The 18574-nt window shown below is 43.6% G+C and overlaps 1 protein-coding gene across 1 annotated transcript in view; it reads right to left on the bottom strand.

Annotated features, from left to right (window-relative positions):
* Positions 1–8231: 8231 nt before the first annotated feature.
* LOC307135153 (mitotic checkpoint serine/threonine-protein kinase BUB1-like) overlaps positions 8232–18574 on the bottom strand; it is a 30818-nt gene continuing 20475 nt past the window's right edge. Inside the window, exons 7-9 of the mRNA XM_079831358.1 lie at positions 10854–10995; positions 10567–10763; positions 8232–8672 (exon numbers count right to left, since the gene is read on the bottom strand). Coding sequence (XP_079687484.1) covers positions 10900–10995 — 96 coding nt within the window. The 3' untranslated portion in view covers positions 8232–8672; positions 10567–10763; positions 10854–10899. The remainder of the gene's footprint in view (positions 8673–10566; positions 10764–10853; positions 10996–18574) is intronic.

The raw sequence follows: 18574 nt of genomic DNA, 5'->3' as shown, positions 1-18574 counted from the left end.
AAACATTCTGGGGGATGCCTCTGACGCCCTCACAGCGCTAAAGCTTGTGATGCCACAGTGTCAAAAGGGGGGTAATGCTAAATGTATGCCCACAACGCACCATGTGCCGGACACCACGGTACCAGAGCCACAAGACACAGAAGCAAGTGAAATATTGGCCTGGCATGCAGCAAGTCGTGTCAGAGTATGTCAGAGAAGTGTCTGGTTTGCTGACAATCCTAACCGGCAAACCCAAACCCCAGAGCCCCTGCAACGCAGAAGAGTCACAGTCCCGTGGTCATACCTTCAAATAGACTGGGCGGGATCCCTTCCCAGATCGACGAGGGACCACAAGTACTTCCTCACAGTTGTATGCCAGTTCTCCAAGTGAGTAGAATGTCTTTGAGCACCCAACGACACCAAGTTGAATGAACCAATTGAGCTGGGGCCAGCATGCTGAGAAAGTATGTGTCTGCCAACCAGAAAGACTGGGATGTGAAACGTCCATTGGTGCTCATGACCATCAGAGCCACCCCGCATGAATCAACTCATGTGTCTACTTTGGAACTTGTGACTGGGTGTCAGACGACCCTGCTGCATCAAACAAGAGACTCTAGTTTTGTCAGAACTTACACTACTCACCAGCACATTGACAAACTACACCTGAAGTGGCTCAGACAGCTGTTGAACCATGAGAGCAGCTGGACAGATCAAACACATGCAGAACTGTCACTATGGCAAACGCCAAGTACCAGACAAGCCACTGGGCGGAGCCACGGAAGACAGCGCGTCCACCCTGCGCACACCACAGGATGTCCCACAGCCGTCGACAACAACGCCCTCTGCCAAACCCTTCACGCAGCTGTCAAGCGGAGGCGGCACAAGGACAGCTGGACACTACTATCTCAGGGTCACAGGAGCTGCTGACACCAGCAAAATAGCCCCTGAAAACAGGACTCACCAGATGAGGACTGCAAAGGACAAGCTTCCAACTCCTTGCCACACACAGCTCAGGCAAGCTCACAACAGCACTGCTACAAGAAGCAGAGCAGAACTCCGATCCTTCGGACTTCTCGTGACTGAGAGGCTAACAACTACCTGCTTCCCTCCTGTCACCAGCACTAGGTCAGTCTGAAACCCTCTTCAGGCCACATAGACCCCTTACCACTTCCTGAGACCACAAGCAGAAACCTGCGCCACACAGACGGACTTCAGGATGACAGGTGACGCACCGTCATGGCACCTGCTGCCTCGACACCTGTTGCACAAGGTCAGAGACCTGAACTTGGCTGCTGCCTGCCTTATCTGCCGTGGAGTGACCATTACTCCAGGGGACACAAACGACCAGAGTGTGTGGATTCACGTACCAAAGGGTACCATCCTCCACCTTGATGATCTGGCATCGTAATACCTCCCAAGTGAAGAGTACTGGTCAGAGCTGGAAACCCCATCCTTCTTCAAGAATCACAACTTCACTCTAGATCCAGAACTGGAACTAAAGATTAAGAAAGGGGGTCCTAGCCAATTGACATCACTCTCATCGACACAGCTCTTTACCTTGCTACAGCATCATGCCACACCCTGACACTGGGCCTGGCTTTCATCCTAGTCAAGAGGGTCCACGAGATGCGAGAGTCCATGACCAAGAACACAGCCTCTCTCCTCCTGGGATTCAAACGAAACCCACGGAAGGGAGGTACCAAGACAGAGACAAGGCCAAACCTCATCAGGATGGACCCTCAGCCTGAGGAACCAAAGGCTTGGAACGATTAGAAACCACCTGCCACTCGACCACCATGATCCACCTGCCATCTGACCATCATGATCCCACTCGACTACCATCCGATCAAAACGACAACTGTCATCCGACGAGGTCAACCGGACGTCGTCACATGACAAAGGGGGACTGTAGCGTCTGGAGTCGCTCTTGACATGAGATCAAAGTGGTGGGTCGTTCGAGAAACACCAGAGATGCAGATCTTTTGCACAGCTCTGCCTATGAATTAGTATTAGCATATAAATGAGTGTAGTGGTGCCAGTTGAGGCTGGCCAAATGGCCGCACTATCACCCTTACGACCAGCAGAGACAACGCAGGCCGTGCCGTTATCACCTTGTGAGGAACTTCAAATAGATTCCTATCACACACACAGACAGACACACACACACACACAGACACACACACACACACACACACACACACACACACACACACAAGTATTCCTCTTCATATTAGCCTTTAATTTAACCATCCCAGAAATATGTGATGACCCTTGTGTTATATGTATGTTGACCACAAAGTATATATTTGTATGTGTGTGTGATGTTAATCCTAAATGCTCAAAATGGCTCTGTAAAAGAGATACACTGTCTTTCATGCATTTAAACACAGGCATGTTTGATGTCTAAAGGTTTCTCTTTCTTTGTCCCAGTCAGTGGTGCAAAGTAGATGATTATGAGATGTACCTTTTAGTAGGTTTAGCCCTTTTTGAGCGAAACTTTACTAATTCTGGCTCCCGGCAAGAACATTCCATTGAGTAATAAAGTCAGAACAAAGAAACTCTCTCCCGCCTGAAATTCACACCAACGATTGGTTGCCGCCGGGAAAGTGGGCGTAGTTTAATGGATCTCAAAAGACAGTAACACAAGCATATCGGTGCTCAGTCACCTTGCAAGAACCCGGGACGAGACAAATTCCCTTTTCCTCCCATCTCATCAGCGCGGCTCGCGGGTTATCGACCTGCGAGCCGGCGCGGTCCAGCCAAGCTGATGTTTCCTTTGAAGATCAACGCGCTCCGCGGCGCAGTCAGCGGACGCACTTAGCTGGACGAGATGAACTTCCTTCCAAGTCGACACCTTTAAAAGTCCCGCGGACCAACGAAGCTCTGGAAGAACCGAATGGAGAGAACGCTTCAGCGCGCAAACTCTCTGAGAAACGCCAACGCACGCATCTTGCTTTACACAACACCAAGAAACCATGCAAGTATCAATTCTACCGAAATTTAGATGCGTTTTAAAGATTGTACCCCTGTTTAAGGTGATATTTCTTGCTGGCTCCAATGGTTTTGTCTGGGAAGGTGTCGGATCGGACACGATCTTACCCTCCTTCCTTTCCTTTCCCTTCCCCTCATCCTCCTCTTTACTTTCCACTATTCTGTAAATACATGTATTCTTTATGTAGTCATATGTAATCGTAGTATTAATCTTTATTAAAACCATGATATTCACGTTTCGATTGTCATTGTTTGCTCACGGAACACGAGTCCCTTTAATGTCAGATCTAAGCTACGAGCTCTTATTCGTTGAATGCTTTAATTAATACCATAACTCGGAAAGTTTGTCCTTTGTGGCCAGAGGGACGAACTTCCCGAGAATTGGGTAGGAAGAATAGACCTGGTGAGTGGATAAGGAATCTCCGCTCGTTCTTTAAACGGAACGGAGAGGAATTTTGAATCAACTCCCTTGGGGTTATTCTGTGATTATTTAATATAGATATATCTGTAGTTAATTACAATAAATTGTTGTTAACCATATATATTATATTGCATAAATACCGAGGTGAGGTATTCCCATTTTGGGTGATTTTGGAGATTGGTGATTAGATTATAACCCGTTATGATTAATCATAAATCCCTAAATATTAATACCCACAATTCCCTATTGAGCTAATTTTTAATTTAAATATATATGTAACCCTAATACGCTACACTGAGCTCCAGAGCTTTGAGTCGCGTCTCCATTCCTCCAAGATCCTTCAGTAGTTCTGCACATATTCCCAGAGGACAAGTACGCGGGTCGTTTTCATCTTTAGTGCTCAATTCAGAGGCCACCAGTTCAAATATAAGACATTTGCACAGAAGCAGAAGAACTGCTGTTGTTAAGCTCATTCTTAATGCTAAAGTGTGTTAGAGATGTGTGTGCTGTATTCATCAGAATGCCACAAATCTGACGCTTTTATACCGTCATCTGCAATAATTCACATGTGATGGACAATTTAGCCAATGCCAGGCAAACACAGCATATGACTGTTTCTCAAAAACACTGTTGCTCTACATTTGTGCTTAATGTTTCACAAATGGAGGCAATATTGACAGACTAAAGCTGTGGATGTTTTCTTTGGCAGCTTCATCTGTAAAAACACTGAACTCTGGACGTTCACTAATGCTCACAAATCTGTGTTTTAGAACAGCACTTGTAATATGGAGGAACACATCTATATTATTATCATGTAAAGCTGTTTATTTGTAATGTTTTTAGAATATCATGTGTAATATTATAGCCAGTAAAAGGGGGGATTATGAACAGAACAAATCTCTGGAAATCCCCTTTGAATCAAACCTTTGACTTGTGCACTATGGGATGGCAGAAAGTGTAAAGTGCTTGATGTCCCACTGACACCTGTTGTCTTGATCATGCTCATGTGTTTGATGATAGTCATTAGTTTGGTCTTTATAGCTCTCGTGTTCCCATTGGTCTGTGTTTAGCTTTGCCCGTGTAAGCACTGTTCCGTAAGTTGACGTGAGCCGAGCCGTGTCTTTGTTTGCTTTATGTTTGCTCATGTTTGGGAAATAAAGCTGCACTGGTTCTCCAACATGCCTGCAGTGACTCATGACAGAACGCTGGACTGTCCAATATGAGCAGCAGTTTGAGTATTTCACCTTCATCAAGACAAACATCAGGAGAACATCAAGCACAAAGAACATCACAGGGACGCTCAGAGAATGCTGGGAGAAGTTAGAGAATGTTGTTTTCTCTCAATGTTACGAGAATGTGTTTGAACTAGGAAAACATTACAAGACATTATTTCAGGAGCGTTTATTACTAACATTTCCACAACTATTACATAACGTTAGTGAAAGTTCTGGTTCCTCTTTTCCTGTTAGCTGGGTATAAACAGAACACACACACTTTTTCTGTTGTGTTGTTTTCCACACGTCTTGTTAGATTTGACATGTGTGATGTTTTTTGGGTGGCCAAGCTTTTCATGCTTACTTATTTATTTTACTCTCATTATTGTATTATTTTACTATTATTTGTTGTTTATAGTTGCTGTTCTTCAGTTTATTGTATGTACTTCTGCTGTTATTTTATTTTCTCCCTTTATTTGTAGTTCATATATGAATGCTGCTTCAACACAATTCACATCATATGACAGATTCATAATTGTATTTCTCTTTTTATTTATTTTTTATACTTAGAACTATCCTTGTTCTGTTTCCATGGCCCTTTTTATGAGCGAGAGACGGACTATAATACATATATGGGATATTTCAGTGGCATCTGTAATTGTTTGATGTTTTCTGTTTCTGTGGAGGAAAAGAGAAAAAGATTTGACTTGTGCTGTCTAGTTATGTTTGAGTTTGTGTTCTTGCTTTAGAAAATGTAAGCTTTGCTCTTTATGATTCCATGTTTTGGACGGTGGACCTCCAGAGACTCTCACACAGTTTAGTGGAACTACTACTACTACAGTCAAATGGGAATCTTAAAGTAAAGTTTGATCTGTTATTTGTGTGTTCAAATATTTAATGTTTTTACTTTACTGTGAAATCCAGACCTGTGGCTGTAAGAAATGAATGGCTTACATTTGACGTTCAGACGTTTTCATAACATTTCCAGAATTATAGAATGGACTGTTCCTCTAACGTTCACATTAACCAGGAAAAACATTGAGAAATAGCGTTTTCATAACTCAATGTGAATGTTAATCATAGAGCATATTTCTGTCCGCTGGGGAGGAGTGTGTTGAGGAGTGGCTAAAGTTATCTCAGGGGGATTTTAATGATCTGGCCTTGAAGGACATTTCTTAAGGCTATCGCTGGTCTCTGGAGCTCTGGGCCTGGTTTATCAATCTAACGCAGAAACCAGCGCAGAAATCATCTCACCACAGGGTTCACGTGTGATTCATCAATCGCTCGTTTCCACCAATCCCATCGCACGAATGATAAATGTGGCGCTAAAAACAATCGTCATTCATATCTCCTCATCTTCCAGAACGCTTCGCTATATTTCCTGCACTTCTTTATCATCTTGTTGAGATCTCCATACACTGGAAAAATGTGCCGTAGAATTCATACTGGCAGGAGCTTTTGGAGGATCCTCATTGGCTGCTGCCAAGCCACTCCATAGCAACCAAACAGAGCACCCTAGCAACCGTTTAACAAGACCTGTATCTCTGCATCAGAGCGTTGTGTAAAGATGGGGGTCGGATCTTTGACTCGTGCTAGCAAACTGGACTTTCAACATGCTAGACATGCTAACAGTGAAAACTACATGCTAATGGCGATTAGCTTAGGGTTAAAACATGATAAACACAAGTAAAAGTGTTAGCATCATGCTAGCTAAATACTAATCATGTTAACATAATGCTAGCAGCATGCTAATCGTGTTAGCATTAATGCTAGCAAAATGCTAGTTGTGTTCACATCTTGTTAAAAACATGCTAGCAACATGATAATTGTGTTAACACCATCCTACCAAAATTTGAATTGTGTTAGCATCATGCTAGCAGCATGCTAATTGTGTTAACATTAATGCTAGCAAAATGCTAATTTTGTTCACATCTTGCTAAAAACATGCTAGCATCATGGTAATTGTTTTAGCATCATGCTAGCAAAATGCTAATTATGTTAGCATTATGTTAACAACAATGCTAATTATGTTTGCATCATGCTACCAAATTGGTAATTGTGTTAACATCATGCTAACAAACATGCTAATAGTGTTAGCATTATGTTAACAAAATGTTAATTGTGTTAGCATCTTGTTGAAAACATATACTAGCAACACGGTAATGATGTTTGCATTATGGTAGCAATTGTTAACTGAGTAAGCATAATGCTAACAACATGCTAATCATGCTAGCATTTTGTTAAAAAATATTAACAAAAATGGTGATTGTGTTATTATAATTTCAACATGTTAATCGTGTTAACAACATGTTAATTGTGTTAACATATTGTTAAAAACATGCTAGCAAAAAGCTAATTGTGTTAGCATATTACTAAAAAGATGCTAACAGCATTTTAATTGAGTAAGCATTATGCTACCAAAATGCTAATCATGCTAGCATCTTGTTAAACAAATGTTAGCAAAAATGTTAATTGTGTTATCATAATGCTAGCAAAACAAGTTAATCATGTAAGCATCATGCTAGCAAACCTGCTAATTGTGTTATTATTTTGCTTAAAACATGCTAGCAAACAAGGTAATTCTGTTAGCATAATGCCAGCAACATGTTAATCGTATTAACATTTTGCTAGCAACAAGCTAATCATGTTAACATCTTGTTAAAAATGTTAGCAACATAGAATTTGTGTGAATTTGTGAACGAATGCTGCCGTTCTCCAGACCAGAGCAATGCATGAGAGCCTGTAGTTGCTCCTGACAGTGAACCAACATGACTTTAGCTGTGGAGCTGACAGGATTCCAGCACAGACGGTGTTTGGCACACACACTGAACCTCACGCCACAGAGCCTTAAAGCTAGCGCTGTAGCTCGACTGCTAGCGCAGATTCAGAGGATTTCTGTGTTCTTCCACAGGAGCAGCACAGCAGCGGGAGCACTGAAGAGGAACCAGACCATGCTGGACCTTCCACAGCTCAAGTTGAGGACAGATGTTGCAGTCCGGTGGACCAGCGCATATGAGATGCTCTCCCGTTTCCTCCAGCAGCATCTGCCATCTGTGCTGACCTCTGACCTCCTGAGGTCAGCTGTTCACTGTCATTACTGACACTACTGAAGGGCCTTAAACAAGATCACACTCATGATTTCAGTTAATCTTCTGATGTGTTGCTGATGTGTTCTGTCCTGTTAGTCAAGGTTTAGGAAACGTTCATCTTATTTTCAACTGAAATGATTAAATTCATCTTTTAGTTAATGTTGCTCTGCTGTTTCTAAAGGTGAGAAAGAGAGTCTCTGACATCTGCACCTCGACTGAGATGGAAATCTCAAATGCTGAAGAGGTCAAGCCCTCAAGCCTGTGCTGGTGGAAACAAATGTCCTGTGTGAGGAGAAGAGCCAACAGTTTCTATCATTGCTCCGCTTCACACACAACTGTTGAGTGACATGAGCAGCACTGCTAAAGACTCAAAGAGATGAAGATCTACCAAGAGCTCTCAGAGAGATATAATTCTTCAGAGGAGAAGAGCAACCTCTACATCTCATCAGCCTTAGACCCTCGGTTTAAATCTCTGCCCTTCCCATCACCAGAGGACACGCATCAGACATTTACCAAAGTGTGTCAAAGGCGGATCTTAAGGGAAAGTCCTTTATTAATCCTCTAAGTGTTCAGCTCAAGTTTTAGACTTTATACCCATTCAATTACTGCTCAAATATACACCATCTAGTAAATATCTTCATAAGTATTTATAAGCTCTTTAGATGTAAAACTGTATGATTGTATTTGACTACTGAGCCTTTTCTTCAATAATAATGCAGCAGGTCAACAGGTGTCCACTGTTTTCTTCCAGGAGGCGGCAGACTTAATGGCCAGCAGATTTCAGATCTCTCCTCCTCCTGAGCAGGAAGAAGCACCAGGTACTGTTTGCTGCTGAGGGGATGATAGACTACAGTGAGCCTGGAAAAGATCTTTCACTTTCCAAAGAGGAGGAAATCTGTGCTTGCTGATCCGCTTGGACAGACGCTCAACAGCAGTAGCACCAGTACGTCCACACCTTCAGCTGCTCCAGAGCTGGGTCTGGAAGAGAAACATGCATGTGTGACTCTCACCTTCATCTACTGGGAATGCTTTTGCATTAAAGATAAACCAGCTCTAAGCACTGAAATGTGTCCATGCTTACAGAAAATAAGTTGCCCAGTTGTAATATGTGCCTCAAGTTGATTTACAGAAGAGTTTACAGTTGACAGAAACTCTTGTTAGAAAGCACTGCAGTGTGTTCATGTTTACAGAATAGTTCATTGCACACTTTGGTTCTGAAATGTGGCCATATTTTGTTATGTAAGGTTTTATACCTGGTGTTTGTCTTTTACCATCACTATTTTTAGTAATATATGCATTTCACAATTTCTTTTCAGCAATAAATCTGTAGTTTGAGGGGTTTTGTTAAATGTAATTTGCACAAATGTGAGATGTTGCTGCTATGACTGATAAGTTAGAGATGTGAGCTTTCTTTACTACACATGATTTAGTCACAAACTGTTCTCTCTGGCAAATAATCATTGTTCAAGCTTATGGCTGTTTGTCAGCTGTGTGTGCACTTCTGCACTTATTGTACATTGTTGCTGTTCTATAAAATAGATGTACTGTTAATAAATGAAATACATCATGTGCACCAATATACACCAATATGACCTTTCAAGAGGCTCTGTCTGCCTATGATAGCAAGAGGCCTGTGTGAGAGATTTTATCAAAGCCAGCCAATTTTCCCCTGCTGCGTTCTAGAGACTCGTCCTCCTAATATGCTGTGGTGGGGCCCCTAGATGACCAGCACGTGAAGTTTGGGACCCCTCAGGCCCTTGGGGCAAAGGACACGCACAACCTATACCATTCATTTTCATAGGCTGTTCGTGTGCAATGAACGGAAAGGTACGATCGTCTCCGAGACTGACATATGTGTCTCGTCTCGGGCCCCAGGGGCGGTGCCCAGAGTTCTGTGTCCCACGGGCCTCTTTTCGTGCTTAATTGGCCTAATTGGAAAAGCCGGGGTCAAAAGGTCAGGCACATTAATGCAATGCACACCATCTTGGGACATGAAACGAGGGTCAACTGGAACACCGGGAAGATTCTTCAGTGGGGCGAATTCTTTGTGGGTAAAAAGTCGTGGTGGTCGAGTCATCAGTCTGCACTGGCTGCCAATAGCCGCTCGCATCAAATTCAAGGCACTAGTGCTCGCCTTCAGAGCAACCACTGGCTCTGCACCAATATACCTAAACTCACTCGTTCAGACTTACACACCCTCCAGGAGCTTACATTCTGCCAGTGAACGACGCCTTGTGGTGCCATCACAAAGAGGCATGAAATCGCTCTCACGGAGCTTTTCCTGGACTGCCCCCACCTGGTGGAATGACCTGCCTTTCTCAATTCGAGCAGCCGAGTCTGTAGCCATTTTCAAAAAACATCTAAAGACACATCTCTTCCAGCAGCACCTGACCAATCAAGAATAGCACTTATCATTCTATTCATTTTCTGTCTGTCTAATTTATTTAAATAATTAAAAAAAACTGTCCTGTGTGTTCTGTGCTAGATTAACTGAGACTTGTTACAGCACTTGCATACTGTTGCCCTTGACTGTTCTAGTTGCTTCTTTTGCTCTCATTTGAAAGTCGCTTTGGATAAAAGCGTCTGCTAAAGGACTAAATGTAAATGTGATATAGCTGTGCTGATATTATTCTCAGTCCAGTATAATCAGACTGATGCTGTGTGATATTGATATAGCTGTGCTGATATTATTCTCAGTTCAGTATAATCAGACTGAAGCTGTGCTGATATTGATATTGCTGTGCTGATATTATTCTCAGTTCAGTATAATCAGACTGAAGCTGTGCTGATATTGATATTGCTGAGCTGATATTATTCTCAGTCCAGTATAATCTGCTGCTGTGCTGATATGGAGAGGCTCAGTGTCTCTCACCTGTGCTGCTGCATCACACTGTCCTGCGGCTGAGCCTTGTTCTCCAGCGCTCTCTGGTACACCATCTCAGCCTGGGACAGCTGCCCTCTCTTCTCAAACTGATGAGCCCAGTCTATATACAGCGCCGCCGCCTGCGTCCCCACGCCTCGGCCGTGAAGATGGCTGTACACCTCCATCGGGTCGCTGTAGAAATTGGCCTGGACAGAGAGAGGCAGGTGTGTGTTCATCTCACAGAGCCAGATCCTGCCTTCAGAAGAGTGTGTGTGAGAGAGCAAGAGTGCACCTACACATCTGACGCAGTGAGCGACGTATCGCGGGTCGTTGTGGTACCGCTCATCTTGAAGGAAGGTCTGAACGATGCGCTCCAGCACCACAGACAAACCCTTCCTCTCCTCCACTGACAGCTTGCTCTCCAGAAACTGAACAAACCTGCCACACACCAGCCATGAGTGACAGACAGAGAGGGGATCATTTCATCAGAGCTATAATAAAGACATTAATACGGTGGCCGAGACAGCTCAACGCGCTGCAAATGAAGAAAACACATGCAAATAGAAAAAACATCTTCAGTTTGACAACACATGTGCTGCAAAAGTCCACAACACATGCAAATAGAGAAACGCGCTGCAAATAGGCCTGCTCATAATGCACATACGATCAGAATGTTCAAACAATCAAACACTTTCAGCTGCACCCCACCGAAGACTAATGTACGTCAATTGTTGGTGTTCCCTTATAACACTTTCGGTTTGGTATGCCAGTCCCGGCGCCAGGACAAACAATTCGGGGTATTATTTTGAGTTAAAAAATATTATTAATAATAAATAATATATATTTTTATAATTTACTTGATTTGATGACTCAAATCCCAATTAATTATTCACTGCAGAAAGTGAAACAAAAAGTCAGCGATGAGAGCTCTTCTTGAACATGTTCTGATAACACTATTTAACCTAAATTTATGTATTAATATTTCCCTTGTGGCCTGTAGTTAAAAATTGGGTTGTGCTCTTGGTTCTGCTTCCCTCATTATCATTCCATGAACAAGAACAAGAACATGGTCTATCACAGTTGCCTGAGTTAGATCTGAAATTACTATTCTTGCTCTTCATTGTCCTTGTACTCTTCCTCCTCTTCCTCTTTTTCCTTCTCTTCCTTCTCTTCCTCCTCTCCCTCTTCTCCCTCTTCTTCCTCCTCTTCCTTCTCTTCCTCCTCTCCCTTCTCTTCCTCCTCTTCCTTCTCTCCCTCCTCTTCCTCCTCTCCCTCTTTTTCCTTCTCTTCCTCCTCTTCCTTCTCTTCCTCCTCCTCTTCCTCCTCTCCCTCTTCTTCCTCCTCTCCCTTCTCTTCCTCCTCTTCCTTCTCTCCCTCCTCTCCCTCTTTTTCCTTCTCTTCCTCCTCTTCCTTCTCTTCCTCCTCCTCTTCCTCCTCTCCCTCTTCTTCCTTCTCTTCCTCCTCTCCCTCTTCTTCCTCCTCTTCCTCCTCTTCCTCCTCTTCCTTCTCTTCCTCCTCCTCTTCCTCCTCTCCTCTTCTTCCTTCTCTTCCTCCTCTCCCTCTTCTTCCTCCTCTTCCTCCTCTCCCTCCTCTTCCTCTTCTTCCTTCTCTCCCTCTTCTTTCTCCTCTTCCTCCTCCTCTTCCTCCTCTCCCTCTTCTTCCTTCTCTTCCTCCTCTCCCTCTTCTTCCTTCTCTTCCTCTCTCCCTCTTCTTCCTTCTCTCCCTCTTCTTTCTCCTCTTCCTTCTCTTCCTCCTCCTCTTCCTCCTCTCCCTCCTCTTACCTCCTCTTCCTCCTCTTCCTTCTCTCCCTCTTCTTCCTCCTCTTCCTTCTCTCCCTCTTCTTCCTCCTCCTCCTCTTCCTCCCTCTTCCTTCTCTTCCTCCTCTTCCTTCTCTCCCTCTTCTTCCTCCTCTTCCTTCTCTCCCTCTTCCTCCTCCTCCTCTTCCTCCTCTTCCTCCTCTTCCTTCTCCTCACTCCCCTCTCACTCCTCTTCCTCCTCCTTCCTCTTCTCTCCCTCTTCCTCCTCTCTTCCTCTCTCCTCCTCTTCCTTCTCCTCCTCTCCTCTCCTCCTCTTCCTCCTCTCCCTCCTCTTCCTCCTCTTCCCTCTTCCTCTCTTCCTCCTCTTCCTTCTCTCCTCTTCTCCTCTTCCTCCTTCTCTTCCTCTTCTTCCTCCTCCTCCTCTTCCTCTCTTCCTCCTCTCCTTCTCTTCCTCCTCTTCCTTCTCTCCCTCTTCTTCCTCTTCCTCTCTCCCTCTTCTTCCTCCTCTCCTCCTCCTTCCTCCTCTTCCTCCTCTTCCTCCTCTCCCTCTTCTTCCTCCTCTTCCTTCTCTCCCTCTTCTTCCTCCTCTTCCTCCTCTTCCTCCTCTCCCTCTTCTTCCTCCTCTTCCTCCTCTTCCTCCTCTCCCTCTTCTTCCTCCTCTTCCTTCTCTTCCTCCTCTTCCTCTTCTTCCTCCTCTTCATTCTCTTCCTCCTCTTCCTTCTCTTCCTCCTCTTCCTTCTCTCCCTCCTCTTCCTTCTCTTCCTCCTCTTCCTTCTCTTCCTCCTCTTCCTTCTCTTCCTCCTCTTCCTTCTCTTCCTCCTCTCCCTCTTCTTCCTCATCCTCCTCCTCTCCCTCCTCTTCCTTCTCTTCCTCCTCTTCCTTCTCTTCCTCCTCCTCTTCCTCCTCTCTCTCTTCTTCCTCCTCTCCCTCTTCTTCCTCCTCTTCCTTCTCTCCCTCTTCTTCCTCCTCTTCCTTCTCTTCCTCTTCTTCCTTCTCTTCCTCCTCTTCCTCCTCTTCCTCCTCTTCCTTCTCTTCCTCTTCTTCCTCCTCTTCCTCTTCTTCCTCCTCTTCCTCCTCTCCCTCCTCTTCCTTCTCTTCCTTCTCTTCCTCTTCTTCCTTCTCTTCCTCTTCTTCCTCCTCTCCCTCCTCTCCCTCTTCTTCCTCCTCTTCCTTCTCTTCCTCCTCTCCCTCTTCTTCCTCCTCTTCCTTCTCTCCCTCTTCTTCCTCCTCTTCCTTCTCTTCCTCCTCTTCCTTCTCTTCCTCCACTTCCTTCTCTCCCTCTTCTTCCTTCTCTTCCTCTTCTTCCTCCTCTTCCTTCTCTTCCTCCTCTTCCTCCTCTCCCTCCTCTTCCTCCTCTCCCTCTTCTTCCTCCTCTTCCTTCTCTCCCTCTTCTTCCTCCTCTTCCTTCTCTTCCTCCTCTTCCTTCTCTTCCTCCTCTCCCTCCTCTCCCTTCTCTTCCTCTTCCTCCTCTCCCTTCTCTTCCTCCTCTCCCTTCTCTTCCTTCTCTTCCTCCTCTCCCTTCTCTTCCTCCTCTTCCTTCTCTCCCTCCTCTCCCTCCTCTTCCTCTTCTTCCTCCTCTTCCTCTTCTTCCTCCTCTCCCTTCTCTTCCTCCTCTTCCTTCTCTCCCTCTTCTTCCTCCTCTTCCTTCTCTTCCTCTTCTTCCTCCTCTTCCTCTTCTTCCTCCTCTTCCTCTTCTTCCTTCTCTCCCTCTTCTTCCTCCTCTTCCTCTTCTTCCTCCTCTTCTTCCTCCTCTTCCTCCTCTCCCTTCTCTTCCTCTTCTTCCTCCTCTCCCTCCTCTTCCTCTTCTTCCTCCTCTTCCTCTTCTTCCTCCTCTCCCTCCTCTCCCTCTTCTTCCTCCTCTTCCTTCTCTTCCTCCTCTTCCTTCTCTTCCTCCTCTTCCTCCTCTCCCTTCTCTTCCTCCTCTCCCTCCTCTTCCTCCTCTCCCTCCTCTTCCTCTTCTTCCTCCTCTCCCTCTTCTTCCTCCTCTTCCTTCTCTTCCTCCTCTCCCTCCTCTTCCTCCTCTCCCTCCTCTTCCTCCTCTCCCTTCTCTTCCTCCTCTTCCTCCTCTCCCTCCTCTTCTTCCTCCTCTTCCTCTTCTTCCTCCTCTTCCTCTTCTTCCTCCTCTTCCTCTTCTTCCTCCTCTCCCTCTTCTTCCTCCTCTTCCTCCTCTTCCTTCTCTTCCTCCTCTTCCTCCTCTTCCTCCTCTCCCTTCTCTTCCTCCTCTTCCTCCTCTCCCTCCTCTTCCTCTTCTTCCTCCTCTTCCTCCTCTTCCTCCTCTTCCTCCTCTCCCTCTTCTTCCTCCTCTTCCTCCTCTTCCTCTTCTTCCTCCTCTTCCTCTTCTTCCTCCTCTTCCTCTTCCTCTTCCTCCTCTGGTCCACCTGTGTTCTCTGAACTGGCTTATATTCTACACAACTGATCTGATCACATCTTTAGAAACAAGTGTGAACAATTTTGAGTTGTTGTGTGTAAATGATGGCCGCTGTGTTGTAGTTGTGTTTAACTTTTGCCACATGTATGTAACATTTTGCAACACAGTGCAAAATGTGTTTTAGTGAGTAAGAATGTGTTTAGAGTTTTGCAAAAAGAGTGGATGAGATTTGCAAACAGTGTCTGAACTACCTGAACTTGTTTAAGGTTTTGCCTACAAAGTGACTGATTTGACAAATGGGTTTAGGCCACTGAGCATTGGGTTCAGAGAATGGGCTTTAGTGTTTTAGCAATAGTGAAATACTGTAAATTGATCAAAAGTGACATTTATAATGTTACAAAAGATTGTTTAAAATAAATGCGTTTTTTTAACTCTCTTTTCATCACAGAATCCTGAAATAAACTATGATAATCATAAATGTGTTGATCATCAGATCCTCATATGAGAATGATTAGTGAAGGTCATGTGACACTGAAGACTGGAGTAATGATGATAAATTCAGCTTTGATCACAGGAATAAATCACACTTTACTATATATTCACATAGAGAACAGCTGATCTACACTGGAGTGTGTGTGTGTGTGTGTGTGTGTGTGTGTGTGTGTGTGTGTGTGTGTGTGTGTGTGTGTGCTGTGTGTGAACAGCTGATCTACACTGGAGTGTCGTGAAGGATTCGGGAAGCCTATGTGTCTTAGATGAAAGGTTTATTACATCCATAATCAGTGGGGTGAGTAAATCTTTAAATTCCTTATAGAATTCAGGTGGGAAACCATCTTCTCCTGGGGATTTATTAGATTGAAGTGAATTGAGGGCTTTTATTATTTCTACCTGCGTGAAGGGGAGGTCCAAATTTATTTTATCTTCTTCACTAATTTTTTGTAGTTCGATTCTAGATAGAAAATTGTCTATATGGGTCAAATCTTTAGGTAACTCTGACTTGTACAAATTTGAATAAAAGTGTTTAAATGTATCATTAATTTCTGTTGGACTATACGAGATCGATCCTGTTTCAGTTTGAATAGCATTAATATTTCTAGCGTTTTCCTCTGCTTTCAGTTGCCAGGATAATACTTTATGTGCTTTCTCTCCCAATTCATAATACCTCTGCCTAGTTCTTAAAATGGCTCTTTCAATTTTGTAAGTGTCTAATGTGTTGTATTGGAGTTTTTTCTGAACTAAGGATTGATATGTGTCAGAAGAACCATTTCTTTGATAATCTTTTTCTAGGAGTAAGATTTCTTTTTCTAATTTGTCAATATCTTCGGTGTGTTGCTTTTTCAGACCTTTTGTAAAGGAGATTATTTGCCCTCTCAGATGGGCTTTCAACGTATCCCATAAAATAAAGCTATCAGGGGAGGAAGCACAGTTTATTTCACAAAACAATTTAATCTGGTCTCTTATGAATGTGCATAAATCAGTTCTTTGAAGGAGAGTGGGATTAAGGCGCCACCTATATGGTGTTTTGGGTTTATCTGTAAACAAAATGGACAAAGTCAGTGGTGAATGATCCGATAACGTTCTTGATAAATATTCAGAGTCTAATACTCTATGGAATAATTGGGTGGATATTAAGAATAAATCGATTCTAGTATGAGATTTATGAGGGCAAGAATAAAAGGAATAATCCCGGGTTTGAGGGTGCATCCGCCTCCAAATGTCTATTAAATTTAGATCTTTCATAAATGTTTGAGTGGTCTTGGCTGCTTTTGAGTTTGAGATGGCCTTTGTTGATTTGTCCATTATAGGATCTAAGCAAAAGTTGAAGTCCCCTCCTATAAGTATGTTTTGTTGTCCCCCCGCAGCCTTTAGAAACATATTTTGCATGAATAATTCATCATCATAATTAGGTGCATATAAATTTAGGAGTGACCATTGTTCTGAGAATATTCTACAATTAACAAAAACATAGCGTCCTGTGTAGTCAATATCAGTATCAAGTATTTCCAAAGGTGTATTTTTATTTATTAAAATGGCTACTCCTCTGGCTCTTGAATTGAATGAAGATGACACTACCTGCCCCACCCATTCTCTCTTTCATTTTTTATGTTCCTGCGCAGTGAGGTGAGATTCTTGTAGGAAAACTAAATCTACTTTTAACTTTTTAAGATATGTCAAAATCCTTTTTCTTTTAATCGGCCCATTCAATCCTTTCACATTAAAACTGACAAATTTCAATACTCTATCCATTATGTTCTTTTCTATTTATGAGCTTTATTCGACCTCTCACAATATTACCATAAGCAGAGAAAATGTAAGCAACAAATAAATGGAGCACCCAAACAAAAAAGAAAACTACCCAAAAACGAACTAGAACCCCCTAGTGCCATCTTCAAAAAATGTGGCACACCTCCCTTCATCTATAAAGGTCTTGTATCCGTGAACAACTAATCTATCTTATATCTAAAGTCTTCTGCCCCCCAGGGGCTCTCCGCTATATAATATAGAATATTATATAAAACACTCTAACGTAGAACTGACTATAATAAGGTAACCCTTCAAGAAGGTTAACATAGAACAATGTCATAAAATTGTGGTGTCTTACAGTTTGCACAATGGCTAAGGTTAAGAAGGTGCATCAGGTCACTTATTTGCTCTTCTCTTCAGTTTTCAAGTGTTCTCTCTCACAAACGCTGCCGCTTCTGTTGGCGTTTTAAATGTTTTCTTTTTCCCATCTGAGAGCGTTACCCTCAGGGTAGCAGGATAAAGCAACGCAAACTGAATACCTTTGGACGTCAGCTCTTTCTTTACCCGATCATATTCCTTTCGGCGCTTCACCAAGTTGGCACTTAAATCGGGAAAAAACATCACCGGCGAGTTCTCATACAATATGGGGCCGTTGCTTTCCCTAGATAATTTTGCTGCCGTACGGAGTATCTTCTCTCGATCTTGGTATTTCAGTAGGCGTATCAACACAGCCCTGGGTCTTCCCTCCGCAGGTGGTCTATTATTAGCGGCTCGGGAAAGTGTTCTTGACCCAATATCGTCGGAAGCCAATTGGCGAAAAAAGTGACCGGGTCACTCCCCTCACAGCCTTCACGCACGTTAAGAACGCGGATATTATTACGTCTGCTGTAGTTCTCAAGTGATTCAACTTTCTCCATCAAATATTCATTGTCCTTAGTCAACTTGATCACTCGAGAATCCAGTTCGGCGACCTGATCCTCCGCTGCCCCGATGCGATCTTCCGCTTCAGTGACGCGTGATGTCAGATTATCAAGCATAGACTTTAACCCCGATATGGATTCGTTAATCTCTGCCGTTTCGGTATCCAGCTTGTTGGAAAGGGCCAGGTTCCCACTTCGTATCTCTTGAAGTATAAGAGAGTCCCCAGTAGGCTGTGCTTGTCCGTGCGCCATCTTGCCGATGCTAGCTTCTTGTTGTTGGTCTTCCTTCTCGCGCGAAGAAGTATGTGCACTCGTCGAGTTAGTTTGCTTATTTCTAGATCTCAGAGCCATTACGCGGTAGATCAATCAGAGTAAAAGAATAGTCTTTCTTTTTTTTTTGAAGGGTTAAGAGTGTTTTAAGAATAAAGACTCAGAGAGCATCCAGGAACGCGTCCTTCTAGCTCGGCTGCATCACGTGACCTCCTTTTTAAACATTTCAATAATTTTCTCACGTATTTGTTGGCAAACTGGCGATCCTCGTACCATCTTTGCTCCTTTCTTGGATGCTGCTTCTGTACCAAATCATAATTACAATCACCTGTTGACATCACCTGTTTCAAATCACATCATTATTTAACCATTTTACCTCATCACTAGCCCTAAATTGCTCCTGTCCCAACTTTTTTTGAAATGTGTTGCAGGTCTGAATGACAGGAAAGGATGCATAT

This window comes from Gobio gobio (genome assembly GCF_949357685.1).
Source record: "Gobio gobio genome assembly, chromosome: 12".
NCBI lineage: Eukaryota > Metazoa > Chordata > Actinopteri > Cypriniformes > Gobionidae > Gobio > Gobio gobio.
The sequence above is the reverse complement of the archived record's forward strand: the minus strand, read 5'-3'. Positions and strand labels throughout refer to the sequence as shown.